Source organism: Adiantum capillus-veneris, chromosome 23, assembly GCF_014529385.1.
Source record: "Adiantum capillus-veneris isolate H3 chromosome 23, ASM1452938v2, whole genome shotgun sequence".
Classification (NCBI taxonomy): Eukaryota; Viridiplantae; Streptophyta; class Polypodiopsida; order Polypodiales; family Pteridaceae; genus Adiantum; species Adiantum capillus-veneris.
The window spans coordinates 131,964,855-131,990,859 of NC_140953.1; the positions used below are offsets into that span (position 1 = coordinate 131,964,855).

At 41.8% G+C, this 26,005-nt stretch overlaps 2 protein-coding genes across 2 annotated transcripts; one reads left to right on the top strand and one right to left on the bottom strand.

Moving 5' to 3' along the window:
- Positions 1-2,666: 2,666 nt before the first annotated feature.
- LOC147428577 (18.1 kDa class I heat shock protein-like) lies at positions 2,667-3,143 on the top strand. Its single transcript, XM_086496859.1, has one exon. The coding sequence runs from the start codon at positions 2,667-2,669 to the stop codon at positions 3,141-3,143; it is 477 nt and encodes a 158-aa protein (XP_086352985.1).
- Positions 3,144-4,318: 1,175 nt separating this feature from the next.
- On the bottom strand, positions 4,319-4,644 carry LOC147428578 (uncharacterized). The gene is made up of 2 exons (XM_086497368.1): positions 4,567-4,644; positions 4,319-4,483 (listed from the first exon to the last, which is right to left on the bottom strand). Exons 1-2 carry the CDS (start codon positions 4,642-4,644, stop codon positions 4,319-4,321), a joined length of 243 nt encoding a protein of 80 aa, XP_086353494.1.
- Positions 4,645-26,005: the final 21,361 nt, after the last annotated feature.

The window sequence follows — 26,005 nt, forward strand, 5'->3', positions numbered from 1 at the left end:
CTGCTATAGCACACTGGCACGAGCAATAGTGTGGGGTCAATGACACACAGTCATTGACGACATCGTGGCGAGGCAAGCTTTGGGGGGGCTTGGTTATATTTTTTTAGTAATACGTTGCACTATGCCACGCAGCATATGCATCCTCCTACATTGTTAGCGCAATTGACTTGAAGATGTGCATGTGGAGCAGAGAGAGTTTGAGTCCATCTTGCTAAGTTTTTGGTTGGACAACTTGCAAAGGGCTAATGTTGCACCCGTTGGAATCACGACAAGATTGCAAAAAATATAATAATGAACCTATTAGTATGTCGAACCGAGTAGTAGGCCAATTGAAGGTAAGTGTAAAAGGAAAAATTCCACCCCAATATAGAGAGAAATAGTGTAAATCCCCCCAAAATAAGCTTAATCTTCTTAAACTTTCTCCTGGCAATTTTCAAGGAAAGGAATTTGTATGTTTGAAAAAATGGTTTTTCCTAAATAGTTGAACCGAGTAGGGGGTACCAGCTTTTAAAAAAACTGAGAATCTCAGATGATGAAAGCGGCCAATTTTATTTTGTGTAGCATCGTCGCCTCTAGTGGAGGCCTCAAGCGTCAGGTGAGGGGGATACGGATCGTGAGCGGAGGCGTCAACGGTGGATACTGTGCGTCAGGCCATGCACAAAATATAGAGGGAGTCCTATGTCAAGAAGATACGCCCTAAATACACACACGTAATATCTTCTTGTAGGCCTCAATTGCCCCTCTCTTCCCCCCGCCTTTCCGCCTCTCTCTCACACACACCGTCGACAATGCCGGCTTGGTAGGAGAGAGGAGGCGAGTACCCCTCTCTCTCTCTCTCTCTCTCTCTCTCTCTCTCTCTCTCTCTCTCTCTCTCTCTCTCTCTCTCTCTCTCTCTCTCTCTCTCTCTCTCTCTCTCTCTCTCTCTCTCTCTCTCATCTGTGCATGCTTCGGCGTAATCTCTCTTTGGCAAAAAAGAACGACGGAGAGTGGCTTAACTCACTCTCTCTCTCTCTCTCTCTCTCTCTCTCTCTCTCTCTCTCTCTCTCTCTCTCTCTCTCTCTCTCTCTCTCTCTCTCTCTCTCTCTCTCAGTTTTAAAAAAAAGGGAAAATTACCATAATACCCCTCTAATTTGTGAAAATTCCCAAAATACCCCTCAAATTTCAAAAATTCCCAAAGTACCCCCATAATTTGTCATAAATTCCCAAAATGCCCTTAAAATTTTCCAAATTCCCAAATTACCCCTAATTGTGAGAGTAAATTTCTCCAAAAACAAAAAAAAATTGAAGCTTTTGATAAGAAGAGTGATTGTCTACCATACAGGATGCTGAAACTAAAATTTGAGTCGGTTATGTAGGCTTTGAAGACATATATCGCTTTTTTTTGCGAGGTAATTGGCGACAAATTACATGTTACCTCTCAAAAACCGATCTCAATTGTCAAACAAGAATAAAGATTAGAAAATCTTGAAGAATCCAACAAAAATAGATACAAGGGTTTTTTGGGAATTTTTGAAATTTGAGGGGTATATTGGGAATTTCCACAAATTAGAGGTAATTTTCCCTTTACAAAAAGCTATGCGCGCCTGCAATAGAGTTTTTTTAAAAAAAACTCTCTCTCTCTCTCTCTCTCTCTCTCTATGTGTGTGTGTGTCTCTCAAAGGAAGCTAAAATCAGCCGTTGCCGAGAGTGTGGAGGACACGCAGGCTTAAGGATGTTGAGGTGCTACTACTCATGCAAGGCTCAGTGCGCGCAGAGGTAGCACACAGCACGACCGTACACACTCGCACCCTCACGCACACAAGAAGCAACACGTGGATCGAGCCTACTGTACACAGGAAAAAGGACCTGCTGCTAACCACTGACGCAGGCAGCAAACAATCCTCCCTCACATGCACAGAGACCCCATCAGTAGCGCGAAACACAGAGGGGATCAAGGGCAGCTCGCTCAGAAGCTGTTGATAGCAGCGAAACAGAAAGCAGCAGTGCAAGCAGAAGCAGGAGAGAGAGAGAGAGAGGTTTTAAAAAAAAACTCTCTGAAAGATCGTGCGCTTGCGCGCGCTCTTTCAGAGAGTTTTTTTTTAACTGAAAGAGTACCCTCACGTGCGCAGAGACCCCATCAGCAGCGCGAAACATAGAGGGGATCAGGGGCAGCGCGCTCTGAAGCTGTCGGCAGCAGCGAGCAGAAACAGAAGGCATCAGCGCAAGCAGAAGCGAGAGAGAGAGAGAGAGAGAGAGAGAGAGAGAGAGAGAGAGAGAGAGAGAGAGAGAGAGAGAGAGAGAGAGAGAGAGAGAGAGTTTTTTAAAAAAACTCTCTAAAAGAGCGCGCGCCAGAGAGTTTTTTTTTAAACTAAAAGAGTACGCAATAGCAATAGTACGCAGTTGCAACATGGTAGCACAAGTCCTAAATAAGCATCTCTCAGTGATTCCTGTGTCATGGCAGATAAAGCATAGGCCGCCATGAGCATATCTCAATGATTCCTATGTCATGGCAGATAAAGCATAGGCCGATTGCATGGCGTTGCAAGCATTTTAGTACACTTTGCGGATGAAAGTTTGCTTTCTTCTTGCTTCTTTTGGTTGATATCGCATCCATGAAAGCTCCATCTCCCGGTTCATCTCTGGCCCTGTCGTGAAAGTTCGGAAAGCCTGCAAGACCTTGGCATGCGATGAGATTTCTAGTTAGGGGAGGAAGAGATAGAGAGTGTGTGTGTTGGGATTTGGGGAAGGATCAGCCATATGTGCACGAAGAAGCAGATGAGAGTGCAATCGTTGGCTTTGAGGGCTATCTGAATGTACTAGGAATCTGTCAAACTAATGCATTTTATTGCCAGCACGTCCCTTCGATTTTAAAGAGGACTTCCAGCACCCACATCTTCAAATTGGATCTGCAAGTGCATGTGCATGAATATAGTACCTTGGAAATCACTGGGGAGTTCAAGAATGTGGAAGAGAAAGGATCCGTGACATGGTATGCTGCAGAGAGATTGCTTGGCCGTTTTGTTCGACAATTTCAACTGCCTGATAATGTCAAATTGGATGATGTGAAAGCTATAATTGAAGCTGGTGTACTAATCGTCACTATCCCTAAGAGACACCAAGTGAAATCCGCCGCCAAAAATGTGCCTGTTATAAGCAAGCTTTAACAAATCTAGCTCCTTATTTAATGTGCTAGTTGTTGTTGTTGTTGCTTGCTTCATCAGAAAAAATGTAAAAAGGAAATGGTATTGTGGCCGTCAATGTGCGTCTTGCTTTGTCAGAAAAAATGGAAAAAGAAGTTATGTATCGATTGCCAATTTGTGTCTTGTCTAAGCCTATCATAGATGAGTCACCCCTTTGTGGTCTTCCTACAAGGTTTACTGCATCAGGAGTGTTGGGTGCTCTCGATCAATTTGCATGAATAGGTGGTATCTATTGCCATGGAAATAGCACACCTATGTATTCTTTGGATCTTTGTAGAGTTGTTTTTTGAGACACACTTGGGTCATATTTATCATTTACTTTTTGAAACAATTGTGCCTCATGCATGGTTGCACGTATAACAGTTATTTGCCTTACATGCAACTATGCAACTCTTTCGATAACTATGCCAAAATGCTGATTTTTGCAAAGAGAGAGCGAGAGAGAGAGAGAGAGAGAGAGAGAGAGAGAGAGAGAGAGAGAGAGAGAGAGAGAGAGAGAGAGAGAGAGAGAGAGAGAGAGATAGATATCTAAGCCAGTCTCCATCGCTGCCCTCTGCCAGTCCCCACCAGCAACTATGGACTCTCGACTCCCAGGAACGCTTGCTCTCCCTCCCCTACCTTGCTTTGTCTAGCATGTTCCCGATTCTTCATGCTTGTTGGTAATGACGATGGTGATGTTGCCGATACTCCATTTTCCGCCTGTTGTGCTGCTTCTCAATGCTTTTCATTCAAGTACTACCCTCCCTTTGGCCCCACCACCTCAACCTACCACTTTCTGATCGCAATGATGTGCCTCAATCCATGAGAGTAATGGTCTTTTGTGCTGTATCCTCATTTTTGTTAAGGCGTACTAGTCTATCCACCTGCCCTTTGAAGAGAGAGAGAGAGAGAGAGAGAGAGAGAGACCTATAGAACATGGAGGGCTACTCTATCAAACAGCCTATGGAGATGGTGTTGGCAACCCAATACATTCTAGTAGGTAAAAGTTGTTGACCTCCAGGACACGACCCTGGAGCAGCTCTCCAGCTTTTTCTTACCCGTGTTGATGTTGTTGCCATCTTGCAATGCAAACTATGCTCATGAGGCGATCAATATTGGGCCTGCACATTATTAATAGTCAGGACTAAGACTCTGAGCCCCTAGGTGGTCGGCTTCAGCTTCTTCAAGATATCTTTTGAGCCTTCAACCTGCACATCAACCTGTTGTTTGCGCCTTGATTGGCCGGTGTCAATGATGGACTCTTGCTGAGGGCCATTAATTGACTCGGTCACTTGGTGGACATGGCCACGTTGGCTCGCCTGGAGCTACATTTGCAATGGCTACAGCATGCCATGCTTCACCTTCTCCATGACTCCCTTTTCTTTTGGGCCAGAGCGAATGGGCATACCCGATTTTCCCAGGGGGGCATCCCTCCATGTGGAAATACAGCTGCCTCCTGCACATGGCCCATTGGTGTGCTCATCATGAGGTTCTTACTCTTCTCGCCAAGGCCGCTATGATATTGTCCATGTGCAAAGGATTATGTGCCGAATTATTCCATGGGAGACGTACATCAGTATAGTGCATGATGCGTTAGGGAATTTTGACAACTTGGACCCCTGGTCCAATGTGATTTTCATAGAGAAGCAGCTGCAGCAGGAGTAAATGGTGGATATGCAGCTAGATGGTGACAAAGAGAATGGCAGTAAGGAGTTTACGATGATTTTGGTCAGCCGCATGTCTGCATGGTTGGAGAGGTATGCATGCAACGTGCTGGTCGAGGATATGCCCACAAAAATTTTTAAGAGTGTGTTGGCATCGCTCATGCACATGTGTCCGCACCCATCTTTGTGCGAGGCAATTGTGACACAGCTTAAGAGGTAGATGTCGGAGGTCTTCCCGACTAGGCACGATGAGACAGTAAGAAGAAGGCAGTTTTCAGGGGGGGGAGGGAGAGAGAGAGAGAGAGAGAGAGAGAGATAGAGAGAGTGCAACATATCACACAAAAATTGGTGCAGATATCGACGAGACAAAGCTTCTTTTAAAATTAGTTGGAATAAGCATCGGAATACACGCTGGTATGGTGTCACTGATATATGCACTGGTATATACATCGTCAAAAAACACGTTGTTACATACGCTGGAACACATGTTGTTACATGCACCGATATTGTTTTTAATATACCGACGCCTGTATCGAGGCCCCTACCGGTGCATGTACCGAGTTCTATTCCGACGACCAAACCTGCAACTTTTTTTTTGGGCAAAGAGGGCTGGGAACTGATGTTGCATGTATTATCCTTTCCCTGCCAAATATTCTTCCTTCACTTTCCTCTTCGTTGCTTTTTCCTTCCATGCTGAATGGAAATGCCTACAACCATTAAAAGGAAGGGGAGAGAGAGAGAGAGAGAGAGAGAGAGAGAGAGAGAGAGAGAGAGAGAGAGAGAGAGAGAGAGAGAGAGAGAGAGAGAGAGGCAGAGAGGCTATCCTTTCCCTGCAAAAGATTCTTCCTTCAATTTCCTCTTTGTTGCTATGCTGAATGGCAATGACTACACCCCATTAAAAGAAAGGAGGGAGGGAGGGAGGGAGAGAGAGAGAGAGAGAGAGAGAGAGAGAGAGAGAGAGAGAGAGAGAGAGAAAATGATGCCTATCCATTCTTGTGTAGCACAGATGAGGAGGGTGCCATTCTCATCAAGGGCAGGCTCAGTTCAAAGTCAACGTTTGGTATCTCTAAACGCTCGTGAAGAAAATAGAGAGAATCGTAGACCCGAACCCACTTGCTGTTGCCATGTGGCAACAGCAAGTGTGGCAGTTTGGTATCTCTAAACGCTCGTGAAGAAAATAGAGAGAATCGTAGACCCGAACCCACTTGCTGTTGCCATGTGGCAGTTTCAAGAGGTGCCTCTCTCCATTGTTATAGTTAGAGTTAGAAGTTGCCCAGAAATCCTTTCAGCATAAGGGCATTGCACATTGGGTTATTAATCTGGGTTGAGGCATGATGGACAAGTTAGCATACTAGGAATCCCAAGCAGTCTACGAACTTCGAGCTGTGCTCATATAAACATGGAAAATTTAAGAGAAGGTCATTCCACTAAATTTCTCTTAAAGGGTTTTGTCGGTCAAAAAATTGTGGTTGATTTACCATTAAAAATAGGTGCAATCTTGAATTAATTTTTTGTTGTTGTGCTTGAAGTCACCTAAGAAATCATGTTTGGTTTTTGTTTTGTATATGTGCATTGCCGTATCTCGCTCGTTCTAGGTATTGCTCGGAAAACCTCGCTCGAGCTTTGAGATTCCTCTACGAAAACATATGCTTGTGTTTCTTGTGATAAAGTCAAGTTTCTTGAACGGTCTAAGAAAATTCCTATGCTTGGCTTCCCACGTCAACATGACTATCAATGCAAAATTAAATTTATCCTATCAGATTAGCAATATGTTTGATTACCTCCCATGTTGGAAGTTGGGTGGCTTCAACTTCTTCCACCATCGATACATCCACTTGAGCTACGATTGAAGTAGATGATGCCTTCCTTTGAATCTTTTTGGTAGGTGGAACAACAAGAGCATTCTTGGATCTTCAAGTCACTCGCTTCGGAGCCATCGTATTAAGTTAGAGAAGAGGAAAACCTTCACTGTGAAAAGTAGAGTTATGGCTTCCTTACCTGCAGAAAAGATGGTAAAAGAGAGAAAGAAAGAAAACTCAACAATCTCAGGGACAACACGATGGTGAGATTTGAAGATGGGGATGGGTTGAGAGTAAGAGCTTGAGGGCGAGAAGATAACTCCAGCATCAAGGCAATAGAGCTTTCACTTATGAGGACTTCTATGTATGTGTCTTGAAAGTGAGGGAACATGGGCCTTTATATACGCTCTCAAGAGCCAAAATCACAAGCTAAGAATAACGAAAAGCCACAGATAAGTTCGTGCACATTGTGGCTATTTTTTCAATAATATTATCTATTTATTTTTGGCAAGCACGCATCTCGTTGCACGATTTTGAGACTCTAATTCTAGGAGAAGCTTGGCTTCCAAGAAAAGAAGCTCTAAACTTGACTTCACTTGTTTCTCTAAAAATACTCTTTCTTTCCTAATACTCCTTCTCTCCTAAAAATACTCCTCCTTTCCTAAAATTATCTTTTTGCAAAGATCAACTCTTATCTTTAGATATAGTCTTGAGGCTTAAGTTTCCCATATCAGCCTATTGTTTCCAAGTGAAAAAGGGCCATAATTATTAGTTCAAGAGTTCAATTTTTGATCCAATTGTTTTGATAATATTCTCTAGGACTCAACAAAACGCGAACCTTAAACACTTTTGCAAAGTAAATTTTTCAATTTCTTATGAGTTTGCCGCTACCACGCGAAATTTCTCTGTCTAACCAACAGAGCCTTTGCAAAGGATTTATTTATTTGCTAGCACGGATTGCTTAACCTTCTCATCTTGCTAACCGTGAGGGATGAAAAGAGAGTTGATAACCTTAGCTTAATTTTTGCTAATTGTGGGATCATCTTGCTAACCGCGAGGCATCTCGCTAATTGCAAGGCACCTTGCTACCCGCAAAGAACACAAGATACTGTTTCAACAATTCTTCTCCTTAAATGATTCTTCAAACATGATCAATCAACTCTTTATATCAAACAATAACAACTTATCAAATAGAGACAATTTATCAAACGATTCTTTCACTACTCTACAAATACATATGCTTGTTTCTTGTGATAGAATCACGTATCTTGAGGTTTAAAAAAATCCCTATGCTTGGATTCCTAGGTTAACATGAATAGCAATGCAAAATTATAAATTTATCATATCGGATTAGCGATATGTTCAATTACCTCCCATGTTGAAAGTTGGGCGAATTCAACTTCTTCCGCCGTTGATACATCCACTTGAGCTACAATTGGAGTAGATGATGCCTTCCTTTGTATCTTTCTTGGAGGTGGAACAATAAGAGTGTCCTTGGAGCTTCAAGTCACTCACTTCGGAGCCATCGTATTAAGTTAGAGAAGAGGAAAAGCTTCGCTGTCAAAAGTAGAGTTATGGCTTCCTTACTTGCGGAGAAGATGATAAAAGAGAGAGAGAAAGAGAACTCAACAATCTAAGGGACAACACGATGGTGATAAAGATGGATTTGAAGATGGAGATGGGTTGAGAGTAAGATCTTGAGGGAGAGAGATTGAGGGTGAGAAGATAACTCCGGCATCAAGGCAATAGAGATTTTGCTTCTGAGAACTTCTATGTATGTGTCAAACCAACAGAGCGTTTGCAACGGATTTATTTATTTGCTAACACAAATTGATCAACCTTCCCATATCGTTAATCATGAGGGATAAAAAGAGAGTTGATAACCTTAGCTTAATCTCCTCTAACTGTAGGATCATCTTGCTAACCACGAGGCATCTCGCTAATTCCAAGTCACCTTACTACCTGCAAAGAACAAAAGATATTGTTTCAACAATTCTTCTCCTTAAATGATTCTTCAAACATGATCAATTAATTCTTTATATCAAACAATAACAATTTATCAAGAAATAAAAATTTATCAAATAGTGACAATATATCAAACAATTCTTTCACTACTCTACGCAAACATATGCTTGTTTCTTGTGATACAATCACGTGTCTTGAATGATTAAAAGAAATCCTTATGCTTAGATTCCTAGGTTAACATGAATAGCAATGCAAAATTATAAATTTATCCTATCGGATTAGCGATATGTTTGATTACCTCCCATGTTGGAAGTTGGGGACGGCTTCAATTTCTTCCGCCGTCGATACATCCACTTGAGCTACGATTGGAGTAGATGATGCCTTTCTTTGTAACTTTCTTGGAGGTGGAACAATAGAAGCATCCTTGGAGCTTCAAGTCACTCGCTTCGGAGCCACCTTATTGACTTAGAGAAGAGGAAAAGCTTCGCTATGAAAAGTAGAGTTATGGCTTCCTTACTTGTGGAGAAGATGGTAAAAGAGAGAGAGAAAGAGAACTCAACAATCAGAGGGACAACACGATGGTGATAAAGATGGATTTGAAGATGGAGATGGGTTGAGAGTAAGAGCTTGAGGGAGAGAGATTGAGGGTGAGAAGATAACTCCGGCATCAAGGCAATAGAGCTTTCGCTTCTGAGAACTTCTATGTATGTGTCTTGAAAGTGAGGGAACATGGACCTTTATATAAGCTCTCAAGAGCCAAAATCACAAGCTAAGAATAAGGAAAATACAAAGATAAGTTCGTGCGCGTTTGGGGCTGTTTTTTTATAATATTTATCTATTTATTTTTTGCAAGCACGCATCTCGATGCACAATTTTGAGACTCTAATTTTAGGAGAAGCTTGGCTTCCAAGAAAAGAAGCTCTAAACTTGACTTCACTTGCTTCTTTAAAAATACTCTTTCTTTCCTAAAAATACTCCTTCTCTCCTAAAAAATACTCCTCCTTTCCTAAAATTACCGTTTTTTTAAAGATCAACTCTTATCTTTAGATATAGTCTTGAGGCTTCAGTTTCGTAAAACATCCTATTGTTTCCAAGTGAAAAAGGGCCATAATTATTAGTTCCAGAGTCCAGTTTTTGATCCAATTGTTCTGATAAAATTCTCTATGACTCAACAAAATGCAAACCTTAAACACTTTTGCAAAGTAAAATTTTCAATTTCTTATGAGTTTGCCGCTACACGCAAACTTTCTCTGTTTAACCAACAGAGCCTTTGCAAAGGATTTATTTGTTTGCTAACACGAATTTCTTAACCTTCCCATCTTGCTAACCACAAGGAATAAAAAGAGAGTTGATAACCTTAGCTTAATCTCCACTAACTGCAGGATCATCTTGCTAACCGTGAGGCATCTCGCTAATTGCAAGGTTGAGGGTAAGAGCTTGAGGGAGAGAGGTTGAGGGCGAGAAGATAACTCCGATGTCAAGGCAATAGAGCTTCCACTTCTGAGAGCTTCTATGTGTGTGTCTTGAAAGTGAGGGAAGAGGGTCCTTTAAATAGTCTCTCAAGAGCCAAAATCACAAGCTAAGAATAACATAAAGTAGAGAGATAAGTTCGGCACGATCGCAAATTTTTTTAAAGTTGTTTTTTTAATGGTTACATATTCTAACGCACGATTTTGAGACTCTAATTTTAGGAGAAACTTGGCTTTCAAGAAACAAGCTCTGAACTTGACTTCACTTGCTTCTCTAAAAATTCTCCTTCTCTCCTAAAAATACTCCTCCTTTTCTAGAATTACTCTCTTTCCTAAAATTACTCGTTCCTTCTTAAGGGTCAACTCTTCTCTTTAGATATATTCTTGAGGCTTAAGTTTCTCATATCAACTTATTGTTTCCAAGTGAAAAAGGACCATAATTATTAGTTCCGATCCGATTGTTTCAATAAAACTCTCCATGACTCAACAAAATGAAAACCTTAGACACTTTTGCAAAGTAAATAAAATATATTTTTATTGAAAAAATATTGGGTACATTATATATCCTCACTAGCAAACATCTTGAACACATATGTGTTGCGAATGTTGCACCTGATGTGAAAGTTGCACGAAAAGAGGAGAAACAAAGTGGGAACAACACGTGCTATATAGCACCACCCATGGAGGATTGTAAGGGACTTGATATGCAGTAAACGGCACTGATAAAAATTCTGCACAAAATGTTAAAATTGCATGCACGGTACTGCCTGTAGTGGAAACGGAGGCCGAAATGAGCCCGAATCAAAAATTTGAGCAGACTAAGTTCTATGAGCTATCCCAAAGTATTTGTCGACGTGATGACACTTGCCAAAGCTCACAAAAATTAGAGAAAGTGAGAAAGTGTGTGCTAGAGCTGCTTGTGACTAAGCCCGAGAGGACACAACCTGCTGTGATACCAATTGTTGGAATTAGGGTTGCAAGAAAACACACTGAGCTTGGAGAAGACAAAAGAAATGGCAAGGCACACAACAGAGAATGTATTACTTAGTGCACAATGGAAAGATAAGATAGCCCTAGAGTGATGATTGTATATACAATGCACGGGGGAAAAACCTCCTAATGAGTCCTAACTGTGTTCACACACATCACTATTACATGTATATAGTAACACTGGTGCTAGATCTTCTATGAGTTTGAGCTCAACCTGTGACAAAGGAACATGGATCGCGACCCATGTATCTCTATGTCAGATCTCACTGAAACTTGACACATAGCTTCCCTTTAGTCCACTGATCCCTAATATATGGTTTTTATGTGATTTGGATCAATTTAGGTCACCCAAAAACCCTAGGTATGTCTGGCGGTTTTTGGACTTGAAGTACTTTTGCTCCTTTTGGATCCACTTCTTGAAATTTTTTGGCAACCTTGCTTTTGAATATTTTATTTGTATCGGTCTTAGCTACAAGTCTGCAAGACCACTATCTAAAATACCAGAAAAGGTACATGGATTGCGATCCATGTTCCATGAAATCTGGGCCCAAATTTGGCTTGATGATTACTTGCAGTTTAACTAGTCCACTCCTCCACTTATTTTTGGATTTAGAAAACTTTTTATCAAACCAAAGCAAATTTTGTCTATGTCCTTTGGTTTTTGCCTAGCTAATGGTTTTTTGATGATTTGGTCTACTTTTTTGCAGTTTTTTCTATGGTGCACTTTGCCAATTGTTGTTAGCTATCTATTGCCCAAATCTCAACCTCAAATGGTCAAAAGGTGCATAGATCATGATCCATGTTTGACAGCATTTTGACATAAAATTTGGCCACCAGAATGCTTAAGGCCTGTAGAGACCAATTCTCACCCCTTTTTGGATGTAATGTACCCAATATTTTTTAATAAAAGTATTTTATTTACTTTGCAAATATTTAAGGTTTGTATTCTATAAAGTCAAAGAGCATTCTAATGGAACAATCAGATTGAAAATCGGACACTAGAACTACTAATTATGACTCTTATTCATTTGAAAACAATAGGTTGATGGGAAACTTAAGCGTCAAGACTGTATCTAAAGATAAGAGTTGACCTTTTAGGAAAGAGAGAGCAATTTTAGGAAAGGAGGAGTAATTTTAGAAGAGAAGGAGTACTTTTAGGAAAGAAAGAGTCTTTTTAAAAAAGAGAGAGGAGGAGTTTAGTTTAGAGCTCTTTTCTTGGAAGCCAAGCTTCTTTTTAGAGACTTGAAATCGCGCATCGGAATCTGTGTGCACAAAAAATATATAATTATTTGTTTACTTTTTTTCTTTAACAGCCACGAACATGCACGAACTTATCTCTCTTTGCTTCCCTCTATTCCTAGCTTATGATTTTGTCCTTGAGAGCCTATATAAAGAACCCTCTACCTTCACTTTGAATACACACACTCTCAGAAGCGGAAGCTCTCTTGACTTGACGTCGGAGTTACCTTCTCTACCTCAACTTCTCTCCCTCAAGCTCTTACCTTCAAACCAACTCCATCTCCGACTCTTTCTCTATCGTTGGCGTGCTGCCTCTCAAATTCTTGAGTTCTCTTTCTCACTTTCCCCCTTCTCTTTTGCAATTAATGGCCCCAAAGCGAGTGACTCAAAGCTCGAAGGACGCTCATACCGCTCCACCTCCAATAAAGGTGCAAAGGAAGGCATCAACTACTCCAAATGCTGCTCAAGCGGAGGTATTGGCTACGGAGGGAGTCAAAGCCATCCAACCTCAACCACGAGAGGTAGTCAAACGTGTTGCTAATCCGATAAGATGAATTTATAATTATGCATCATTATACATGATGACCGGTAAGTCAAGCCTAGAATTTCCCTTATACTGTCCAAGAAATGTGACTATATCATAAGAAACAAGCATATGATTTCATAGAGTAGAGAAAGAATTGTTTGATTTATGGTTACTGTTTGATGAATTGTCTCCGTTTGATATTAGAAGTTAGTTAATCATGTTTAAAATATAAGAAAACAATTACTAAAATAATATCTTGTTTCCAGATGGAGCTCACAGTTAGCGAGGTGATTCTACGATTAGCAAAGTATAAGCTGAGGTTATCAGCTCTCTTTTTGTCTCTTACGAGTAGCAAAATGCCTTGCGATTAGCAGGATGCCTTGCGATTAGTGAGATGTTCCCTTGCAGGTAGCGACTAGAAAAGTATACACATTTCACGGTTAGTGAATAAATAAATGCTTTGCAAAGGCTCTATTGGTTACACAGAGAAATTCCGCAGGCAGCGACAAACTCTTAAGAATAATTAAAAGATTCATTTTTGTCGAATTATAGGACTCTCTTCATTAGACCATGTTTGAGAAAGAAATGTTTTGGTGATATTTGAGGGCTAGACGAAAGAACCTGTGCCTGGAATTAAGAAAAGAATACTGTTTGTATATGTGAAATAGTGTGGTAGTAATTAAAATACAAGCTAAAAAGTGTGAGTGTGGGGTGGTGGAAAGTGGGGGACTAGCTCAGGTTACCAATCAAGGATGGGTAGTAATTAGAAAACAAGTTAAAAAAGTGTGAGTATGAGGTGGAAAGTGGGGGCTAGCTCAGGTTTCCAATCAAGGATGGATGGTCTCGATTAGTCAAGAAACTCTCCTTATTAAGAGAAGCAAAATTAGAGACTCATTGTGCCAAGAGTCGAGAAGTCCCAAATATACCTGCCCCTGGAAGCTATGGACTCGATTAGTCTGGTACCTTTCACAAGATTACTAGTTAGTTTAGACTAAGCCGCATATCATATTTATGGTTTATGGATGGTGGTCGTGCCTCTTGAACATGGGGAAAAAGGCGTTGTTTATGGATTCTAAATGGGATTTCATCTTTATCTTAGGAAATAGTTTTCATTAGAATCAAGCCATCTATCCAGTCACCCCAATATTTTTGGGGTTGGGTACCTCACATTTGGTATCAGAGCCTTAGGTTTAAAGTGGTTGCTTAACCGTCTGTATTATTCTTGGGCTTGATTGCATGAATACTTGCTTGACACTGTTATCCTATCTGTTTTGTAGCACAATTTTATGGACACCAACTGTTTACTAATATCTTAAAGACAATATATCACACTACTTTCCAATCACCAATATTTGAATTTTGTGAGAATGTGTTCCGCATTCTTGACAAGGTTTTTGCACCTTACATCAATTTTGACCCACCAAATACATGGTTATATACAAGTCGTTGGGTTTGTGGAACAACCTTTGCTATCCGAGCACGTCACATTGAACACTTAGAGATTGACCAACATCAAATCAAGTGGACTGAAGACTTGAAGTTGGTTTCATACTTTCAATTCTACAAAGCACCACTCACGGCCATGGCCCTGATAGAGCCACAATTTGTAATCGATGGGTTTATGACAGAGTGACATCAGTTATCCTTGCCAATTGAGTTTCTACCAACAATCACACTCGACCAACCTTTAAGGGAAAATTTTTCATTGGCTACGCGGAGCTTCCTCTTGTGTTTCGCTTCTTACATCCACGTCACCAACCACCAATCTTTTATGACATGTTAGTTGATGTGTATTACAGCTATGGTTGAAACCTCTATTACATATTCTCATGGAGAGATCTCTTGTAGACCCCTATATGGATTTTTGATGAATTTATGGATAGTAATGTTTTGCTTCAAAAGAATTGTTTGATTGGTTAAGTCATTTGATTAAGTCTCAGTAGATTAAATAAGCCATGACTGGTTAAGTCATTTGATTAAGTTTTAATAGACTGGATAAGTCATGATTGGTAAAGTCATGTGGTTGAACCTTTAGTGGACTAGATAATTCTAAGTCTAAAAAAATACCTTTATGTTTTGGGTTATCATGAATATTAACGTTAATATATGTGTACACTTAGGAGAACCCTCAAATCATTCCTATAATGGAAAACCCTCAGAACGATGCTATCTATACAGAGATTCAAGAAGTCTGTGAGTGAGCGTATTGTGTACAAGAGAGAGTGAGAGCTTCATCTTGACACTACGTGTGCATCGATGGTCGGAATTGAGTGCGGAGAAGTGCAGCATGTTGCCCCCGACGAGAGCTACGCGCCAATACCTACATTGCGCGCGTACGATCCGGTTTGCGAGCTCCATCTATGAGCTTCATCTGGTGATTCGGTGAGCATACGTTGTCTAATTTGGCATTGCAGCATATCCACGCGTTCACATTGAGTAGAACTACATATTAGGCACTTTACATTTTGAAAACGAAGACCTGCAAATTTCAGCCAGACATCCTACGTGATTTTGCACCGTGTGTTTTGGGTTGGGGTTTTGGTTCATAGACCTTACGGAGAGCGACCTATTGGTGTTAGTAGGGTCTCCTTCAAATTCTGTGGCATTTCGAGATTGTTTGATGGGTGTTCGGCTCTAGAAAGCGTTGTAGGAAGTTTCCTCTTATGCACTCCTGAAGGCTGTGACTTAGACATTGGGTAGTGACCTCTGTAGGAATTAGTTAGGAGTCGGTCGAGTGTAGGTTGACACCCTATGCTTGCTTCCACGCGCCTGCGGATGGAGCTTTGTCCTTCATTGACAAATCTTGTTAGGTGAGTTCTCGCTGTGCTGACGTCCGTCGTGGCGTATCCATCCAACATTGGCACCGCTGTCGGGGATGAAAACCTTAGATAGGTGACCGAGACTAGTCCTTGAGGATAGGGATTCTTTGGCTTGCCAAGAGTCTTGTTTTACATTTAGATAGGATCAGAGGGTGGAGGACTCTCTAGGTCTTAGAGGGAGTCTAGGGAGCGCGTGTCTGGCCTAGATCCTTTGACTTAGGTAGATTTAGGTAGACTAAGATAGTTTTAGGTATTAGAAGAGTAGGAGTTGGAGTGGTAGAAACGGTGAGAGGAGAGCCTGAGAGTCCGGAGAGGCTAGAAAGCAACCAAAACACCATTATCACCATTTCACATGATGAGTAGGAGTAGAGTAAGTAGGACATCATGATTCAGGATCTAGAGCACTTCATGCATGTATACTTGTTTGTTAGAGTCATCACACGGTTGTAAAAGACGCAAAAGTGTGTTTGAAAGCTGAAGTGAAGTCTAAAAGTTACTGTGAGTGTGCGCGTATGTCGCACGTGTCAATGCAAGGAACTTGCCGATACACTGTGTGCGAGCCACAAATGGCTCCAAGCACACAACAAGCCTAAACTAGTAAGCTCAAAGAAAGAGATGGTGTGTCACTTACTGCTCTACGCTTGCTTCATGGAGGATTCCTCGCCGTGAAGAAGAAGGAGCCGCTGCTTCACCGCGCTCAACCGCTTCGCCGCCGCCGTGCCGTCGTCGCAATGCTCGATCGCACTCTCTCTCTCTCTCTCTCTCTCTCTCTCTCTCTCTCTCTCTCTCTCTCTCTCTCTCTCTCTCTCTCTCTCTCTCTCTCTCTCGCATATACACACACACATAAGGAGATGAAGAAGAAGAAGATGGAGATGGAGCAAGAGCACTCTTCTATTTGCACAAATGAGAGAATGCGTGAATTTTAGGTTTAGTTGACTTTTATATGAGCTCACCCCATTCACACTTGGGTGTCCATGCTTAGCCAACTAATCCCTTGAATGTTCCAGTTAGAGTGCACCTCTCAGCAATCACTCTTACCCTTTTGGACCAACAAGCCCGGTACCTAACTCTACCAAGTAAATAATACAACGTCCGTCGTAGGTAATATGGTGTCCATGAGCCGTGAGGGTTAACATGCCCCCCTTCCTGATGTAGATTCCGTCCTCGGAAGCTATTGAGTTGAAGCTCGTTCGTCGAGGTGGAAGAGCATTTGAGATGAATGTCCTTAGCCTTATTCAGTCACCGAAAAATCAAACAACATTGGCACAGTAATTGCATTCTCATAAGCGATTAAAAAGCATATGCAGTTGTAGGCAGACAATTTGATTGGTAACAAAATTTTAAACCATTTGTCAGCAATAAAGATTAAATTGCAATATGATCAAATGCATAAACAGATGTAAAGGTAAAAAATTAAACAAATCTGGGGTCGCTAATTTAACGATCGAAAGGCACTAGAGATCGACTATTAATACAATGGGTAAGCTTCTTAATTTTCTCTGGTCAATTAAGTTGTTTAATCGCGAGAGCCAAGTATTTCATGTTCGAGGGCTGACTAGAGGCTATACCTAAAAGACCTTGTAAAGTTAAGCTACGATAAAAGGAATTTCTAATGAAATCATCGCCTGACTGATTACCTTTTCTTTGACCCCCCAAAGTCTTTCACACTGATTCAATTTTGATGTGTGTGCTTATTTTGTATGCCTTGGGTTTTTTGCTTTTCAAGGAAAAGCGCCCACACTGGGAACCTCTAGGGCTCTAGTACCATAGGCGATACATGTGAGTGAAGTACCCAATCAAGCTGAGATTTCTCTTCCAGCTTAAGATTTTACATTGTGGCACATTGATTTTTTGTTTGTTCATTTTCAACATTTTAATTTTGTAACTTTGGGGGGTCATATAACACTGTTACACCTCCCAGGCTCATCACATTAGTAAACTCCCTTTATAATACTTAAGCTAAAGGTCAATAGGGACTAAGCCCACTAGAAAGCCCTAGTACATTTCACACAATGCTACCTAAATCGGATTAAGAACGTAAGTAACCATTGATTATTAGGAAGGAATTCTCCATGGTATTAAGAGAAGATCTCTAACACCTAGCTTGGTCAAACTAGCTTAGTCGGACTGCTTGATTTTTAAACCTAGACAAGTGATTATGACAAAAAATTACATTGAATTTAATGTGTGGTACTAAGCAAATGCGCTGAATATTATGCTACCAATCACAATCAAAGCAGACAACATGGATGCAAAAAGATAAGGGGCAATGCTAATGGACAAGAAACACCTGTTTGTGTTGATGGTCGCGCTTGATTTGAAGTGTGAATGAGGGAAAGATTCCATGAAGGTCCAAATCCTAACAACAACAACATGCTCCTGTACACACTAGTAAACACAAGGAATACCTCCAGAAGGCACATCAGTGGGAAAAAGGAACTTTGCTAATCACTCAACTCTAAAACAGAAACATTCCTATCGTACTAATCCTACCTACCCTCCATCACTCTAGTGATGAGGATCAAAGGTGTTTTATGACATAGGTTTCTGTTTCATTATATTGGATGTGAATGTGTAGGTCTGGGTCAATGTTTTGACTTTTATTGTGCATACTCGTTTGCTAATTGCTCTTGCTCTTTATTATTTTTGTTTTTTGTGAGTATAAGGCTTTATATATACATTCCCTAAGATTGGGAGATTGAGAGGTCAGGGAGGAAGGTTGAGAGGAGAATGAGTGAATGATGACTGTCAGCAAACACTCCCCCCTTCCTTGGGTAGATCAGACCGTTTAAAATGAGCTCGTCACCCTTTGAAACCAATCGTTCCAGTTGGTACTACGTGAGGATTTTTGCCAATAGTTTTCTATTACCTTAGTTGCCTCATCGAGTTGCAAGGGTGGTAAGGTGCTCTCCCAGGATCGAACTTGAAGTCGTTCATGAGGTGATTCTTGAACACTGGGAGGTGTGGATTCCTTTGTAGCTTTATGGAGGTCCACTATTGTAGGTGGAGGCTGTGGAGAAGGTTTTACCTCTATGGATGCATTACATGGCTACCAAAGGCAAGAGGCTCGAGCTTAAGTTCGAGCCTCACCTAGAGCGTATAGCATAGTGACTGGCACGTATCAAGAAACCACTTCCGTTGATCCAATTCTGACCCGTCTAAATTACTCAAAAAACATGGTTATAAATTTCTGTTAGGTTCTCCGTGTAAACTTGCATCTATAAAAAATCTTATAGCTTTCATCCCTCAACAAACGAACTATACTCACAGAACAAGCAATTGATACAAAGCAATGTTAGTTTTTGCATGTATCTTTGTAGCTATTGACTCACAAGTTTGAGAGCATACTCTTGTGGGAAGTCATGGTTTTGAAACACAAAAACTTCCTCTCATTTTTCCCTTTTCTCACCTCTCCCCTCCCCCCACTCCCCCCGACCCTATAAACATGATACCCCCTCCCTTATTTTTTAGCTTGGGAGATAAATTATTGGGGGCCTGCCCCTAACTTATACGCTTATGTAACTTGTAAAAAAACCCCCCTCTCCTGCACTTACATGGTACCTTAAGTTTTCCATGGTGAATCCCCGGGGTGCATGCCTAGCCTCATGACATCCTTCTGGCTAGAAAAATCATAGAGCTTTACTTTTAGGCTCAAATTTTTAATGTAGCACTAACTTGCAAGACTACTCTCATGACATCCTTGTGGCTAGCAAGGGTACAACACAACATCTTTTGGCTCAAACTTAAGTTCGAGCCTCGCCTACACATGCTCCTTGTTTAGGTTCTAATATTGTTCTTTTTGGTTGTTTCAGGAATGGAGGCTTTCAATGTACCAAGTATACCAGAGCAGGGTGCACAAGTCTTCACACTCGATGTTCTTGGAATGTCCACTCACGCCAAAACTACTGCTCCAAGAATAAAGGTTGACAAGACCTTTGAATTAACAAAAGAAGAAGGACTAAAGTGGTTTGTGGATACCTACGATACATATGCAAACTACAAAGGTGACATCCATCTATATTTGTCACAAGGTGATATGAAATATGGAGACATGGGGATTGTTGTGGGTGTCAAAGATGATGTGGATGCAACAGCAATGCCATGCTTTGCATGTAATCTGCTACCTATTGGAGAGACCGCAAAGGAAAACAAGTTTTGCTTATCATTGGGCACTTTTCATGTAGCAGACATGAATGGTAGCAAACTAGGAAAAGAAAATTCTATTGTAAAATTAGGATTGAAGATTTCCAGCTTCACTAATCAAGAGGACTCGGGTGTGGACTGTGTGGAAGACCTGAAGAAGGCAGTGAAACATGCAAAGCGAGTCTTGAGCTTACCAAAGAAGATTGTACCTACAAAGAAACCAATAGGGACACTATCTAAGAAAGTTGTGGAGAAGACAGGGAAAGCCATAGTTAGGAGTGCACTTACAGCATCAAGAGGTGCCCATGCAAGCGCTTCAACACATGCAGAGAAGATCACAGCCACCATTAATCTAGAGAAGCAAGAAGATTCACAAGAGCAAGATGAGCAAGGACTCAAAAGAAAAAGAAAGGCAAAGGATGATTCTACTCTTGAGGAAGATCGACAAAAACTAGCAAAGAGGAAGATGAAAAAGAGTGTAGAAGGAAAATAAATGTTTAAAGAGGAGTTGATGGAAATGGAAACTCCATCTGAAGATAACAAGGCACTGAACTCTTTAGAAATCAAGAAGGGATTCTATCCTTCTGGGATTAATGAAGTCTTTAGCATTGACGTGACAAGGTGTTTTCTTGCTCCATCAAACTATGTGTACAGAAGATTAAATCTAGATTGGGTCAGGATTTTGACTTTAGAATTCATTCAAGAACCAAAGCAAGAGGAGATACTAGCAATTTTGATGCCTTGTGATCCTTCCAAAAAGGTCTTTAGCATTGACGTGACAAGGTGTTTTCTTGCTCCATCAAACTATGTGTACAGAAGATTAAATCTAGATTGGGTCAGGATTTTGACTTTAGACTTCATTCAAGAACCAAAGCAAGAGGAGATACTAGCAATTTTGATGCCTTGTGATCCTTCCAAAAAAAATCCTCTTGGCAAACTTGTCAAAGAGGATGTTCGCAATGTTGATAACTGGATCATCTCTGGACAACACTCCATTAGTGCTGCAAAACGTTTGCAGGTTGCAAAGGTTACCCTTCAATTGCGTTGTGAGCGGGATAAAAACACACACAACGCCTCTATAACGACCCGACACACACTCTTGGGAAGATATACACACACACTAGGGGGCACCACTCGGCTTACACAACACACCTGGCCGAGACAGGAAACACACCTATGGAGTGAGAGGAGAGAGATTATCCACTTGCCCACTCCACACAGAGACACACACACACACACACACACACACACACCCAAAAAAAACTCAGCTCAAAAGAGGAGAATTTTTGATATTTAGATACAAATGAGCTTGGGCCAACACCAATGGGGCAAACAGCTCACACAATATAGGTAAAATAAGCCAGATACAATCACAAACTGGAGCAGAAACTTCGCTCATAGGAGAAACTTACACAGAAAAACAGCAGGAAAAGAGTGAGGAATTTGGCAAAATGGACAGCGCCATCGCGTCCGGAACGGCCCAAAACCCCAGTCTACAATGTCAAAGTGCTCAAATCCGACCTCGGATGAGCAGTTTACGGCCAAAACAGGCTCCAAAATGAGCAAAAACACACCTGCGGCTGTTCCTCCTCTCTTCTCCACGTTTTTTCTGGTCTTCTCTCAGTTTTTTCAGTTCCCACACTTAGCTTTATTAGTTGGGCACCCTTGGCTTTTTAGATGACCTCAAACGGACCCCAAACAGGCCAAAAATTGACCTCGCAGTACATAGTTGTCACCTTTTTGCATCATTCGCACACCTGGCACTCAGCTTTTTTCCAATAATGCATCTCGCCACCACGTGAAGTGGCCCCAAAAATTGGTCCTAATGATGACCTTTCTGCATAACTCTCACAAGAAAACACCCACGTTGTGTCCGTCCTCATCCGCGTGCAAATATTGACCTCGTTCGCCCTCCTGACACCACTAGATGCCATCTGACGCACCTGCTGACCTCACGTCGTCGGCCTGCGGATAGCTTCCTCGAGAAGTTTTACGCGCCAACAACTCCTCTTTATTATAGAAAAAACACAGTGGTACTGGTAATAGTGAAAATCGATGCACTATGTACACCCTGTCCTTCCTGTACACATGTGGGCCCCACATAACCACCTGGCTAAGGAAAATGGGCAATCCTTTATTTGATGCACCATGCATGGGTATGTACATATGTGCAATCCCTTGCTCCAAAAAACTCCTGACATAATTTGCCCACCCCCTAGCCTGCTAGAGCATTCATGCTCAGCAGCAGCACTAGTAGATGCTCATTCCACCTGGATCAAAAGGCCAAAGGCATATTGCCTGATTCACAAGAAGCATCATAACACCACACCTACATTTGTCAACAATCAACCAAAATGCACCATAGGCATATCCAACTAACACATCCGCCCTGTCTGGAGTTCCAGAAGCATAAATATCGCATGCCACATTCAACCCAACCGATAGAGACAACTCAAGTGACTCATCACCTGGCATCTTGGCTTTACCAACCATAGCAACAACCTGCAAATCATGCACCCAAGTAGCTAAAAGCATTGTGTGAAGGTAAACTTGTTGATATCCAAAGCACAAAAGTATCCCCGCAGCACACATATCCCTAGCATTGGCATCCACATAGCTGAGATTGGACTCATATATGCCAAACCCCTTCTCATCATCATAAGCATACTCATCATCACACATAACTTTATCCACATCATAATCATGGCTATCCATAGCTTCTAGCATGGGTTCATCAGTCTCCAAGAATACAGATCCCTGCTCTAAACCACAATCATGCTCACAAATCGGTTCAATCACTACACATACATCAAAATATGGCTTCAAAACAGGCTCCACATCCAACAAATCCACAAATTGGCTCTCAACCTTGCCCTCTTCCCTAATTTCCAAGGAACTAGTATCCAAAGATACGTGCTCATCATCAATAACCTCAACCTCACACTCACACCCAGAATCACAAGGTACACAAGTAGCCAATGCATCCTCTTCAAGACTTTTCAATCCTGTATCCAAAGCATTACTCACCTCTTTAGGCTCTTCCATAATCCTGTCAACCTGCAAGACCTCCTTACGCTTCACAATAGACCTTGGGAAGAAACGAGAAACATCATAGGATAGGCTACTTTTCACCTGCTTAGGCTTAACTTCATCTTCCATGTCAAATCCATCTTGCACATGCATACCTGTACTGATACCATGTTCCTCAAGACGCTTAAACTTCCATTCCTTGTGCTTTGCAATGCATATCGCATCTTCAAAAGACTCGGGCCTCTTCAACTCAACCTCGAACCGCAACCAAGGTGACAAACCATCAACAAAAAAACTTTTCTTCAATGAACAAGGGGGGGTCTCATCCTTAAGAGCAACACACCAACGAGTCCATAAATCTGTAAAACCTTGTACATAGGCATCAACACCTTGACAAGAACCTTGCTTAAGAGCATTGAGCTCATTCCATACTGCATTTGCATCTTCAAAAACCTTGAAACACTCTAAAAAAGCTTCTATAAACTTGTCAAGACTCAAACCATAAGAAGAATCCACTGCTTCTTTAGCTTCCAAATCCATGAACCAAACACGGGCCTCATCTTTCAAAAGCAATCCAAATAGCCTCAAAATCTTGTCCTCATCACACATTTTGTTGCTTATGCATGCCACCTCGACTTGCTCCAGAAAGTCTTCCGCATCTTCACCACTTCTTCCATGAAATTCCGGATAAGAGAAAGCCATGGCTACCCAAGCTACTATGCTTTGAGAACCCCTTCAAACACATGTGCAAGAACCCAAGACTTTTGACTACCCAATCCCCAGAAACTTCAATGGAGCTCAGCTTTAGATAAGGACAAACACATGCACATCAAATGAGTTTTCATAGTTAATCATCGGAATGACAACAGGCAAAGGACATTCCAGGATCTCTCGTAATCTTCTTGGTCCGAACATAAAGACTATGCGCTGCTGGAAAAAAATCTTCCTGGACACATGAACATTTATCTGGATTCTCTGAGTTAAATGAAAAGGAGTGAATTGAGGGCCATTTTGATCATCCATTAAAGTCAACCATGCAACTCCCAAGAAAGCACACCTGTCTTATCCTCTGATTTTGCCAAAATTTCGACAGCATAACAGCATAAATGTCTCAAAAGACCAAAAAACCAGCCATCATAACTTGGGAAAATTTCGACAGAGTTTCCCCAGAAGTAGAGCAGTAGGAACCTGAAATATAGACTGTCTATGTATGCATAAACTGTCAGCAATAGAACCCGAGCATCAAGTAGGGCTCACTAGTACATAGCCTATGGCGAGGCCACAAAATGGGTGCTCCAGCTACCTGTATCACCGAAAGGATCTCCACATTTGAGAATCCCCCAGCTCAATAAAAACCTCACGCTATCGACCCTCACACGAAGGCTAATGCAAATCGCATATAGTCAAGTCTCAGAAATGACTATCTTTCAGACCAAGTCTCAGAAATGGCTGGGACTGCCATGGCTCCACAAATGCGTACAATGGCAGTTTCCACAAGTAACGTACAACCCAGTAGACAATGCGCTCAAGCAGGCGCTAAATGATGCATACCCACAACTGCAAGTGACATCACTGCTAGTATATCACTGTACTCCAGCTCCCGGAACCTGTGTGAATCAACTGTACCTGTACCTGTCCCTGTAACCTGTAACCTGTAATCTGCAACCTGTAATCTGTAATCTCGAAGCTCGAAGCTCGAAGCTCGAAGCAGAAGGTACTCGAAGAAGATCGTCCGTGGGGGCGCCAAAAGAATGTGAGCGGGATGAAAACACACACAGAGCCTCTATAACGACCCGACACACACTCTTGGGAAGATACACACACACACTAGGGGGCACCACTCGGCTTACACAACACACCTGGCCGAGACAGGAAACACACCTATGGAGTGAGAGGAGAGAGATTATCCACTTGCCCACTCCACACAGAGACACACACACACACACACACACCCAAAAAAAACTCAGCTCAAAAGAGGTGAATTTCTGATATTTAGATACAAATGAGCTTGGGCCAACACCAATGGGGCAAACAGCTCACACAATATAGGTAAAATAAGCCAGATACAATCACAAACTGGAGCAGAAACTTCGCTCATAGGAGAAACTTACACAAAAAAAAAAAAAGCAAGAAAAGAGTGAGGAATTTGGTAAAATGGACAGCGCCATCGCGTCCGGAACGGCCCAAAACCCCAGTCTACAATGTCAAAGTGCTCAAATCCGACCTCGGATGAGCAGTTTACGGCCAAAACAGGCTCCAAAATGAGCAAAAACACACTTGCGGCTGTTCCTCCTCTCTTCTCCACGTTTTTTCTGGTCTTCTCTCAGTGTTTTCAGTTCCCACACTTAGCTTTATTAGTTGGGCACCCTTGGCCTTTTAGATGACCTCAAACGGACCCCAAACAGGCCAAAAACTGACCTCGCAGTGCATAGTTGTCACCTTTTTGCATCATTCGCACACCTGGCACTCAGCTTTTTTCCAATAATGCATCTCGCCACCACGTGAAGTGGCCCCAAAAAGTGGTCCTAATGATGACCTTTCTGCATAACTCTCACAAGAAAACACCCACGTTGTGTCCGTCCTCATCCGCGTGCAAATATTGACCTCGTTCGCCCTCCTGACGCCACTAGATGCCATCTGACGCACCTGCTGACCTCACGTCGTCGGCCCGCGGATAGCTTCCTCGAGAAGTTTTACGCGCCAACAACTCCTCTTTATTATAGAAAAAACACAGTGGTACTGGTAATAGTGAAAATCGATGCACTATGTACACCCTGTCCTTCCTGTACACATGTGGGCCCCACATAACCACCTGGCTAAGGAAAATGGGCAATCCTTTATTTGATGCACCATGCATGGGTATGTACATATGCGCAATCCCTTGCTCCAAAAAACTCCTGACAACGTCAACAATTCAAATATAGACGATCAAAGATTATTCTCAATTGCCCACCAAAGATCTCTCGTGAAATCTCCAAAGATGCGAATCTATCTGTTGCAATGTCAATGCAAAAGGAGCCATTTCTTGACCAACTTATGCAAGCACGAGCACAATGGCATGCAAATGGTTGTCCTTGTAAGCCACCACCTGGTGTCAACCAAACCAAGAAGGACTTTGAGGCTCGAAAGGTACTTGTTTGATTCGTTGAAAACGTGGATGTGAGTCTTTTTAATCAATATCTATTTGTAAACTAGAGTCTATC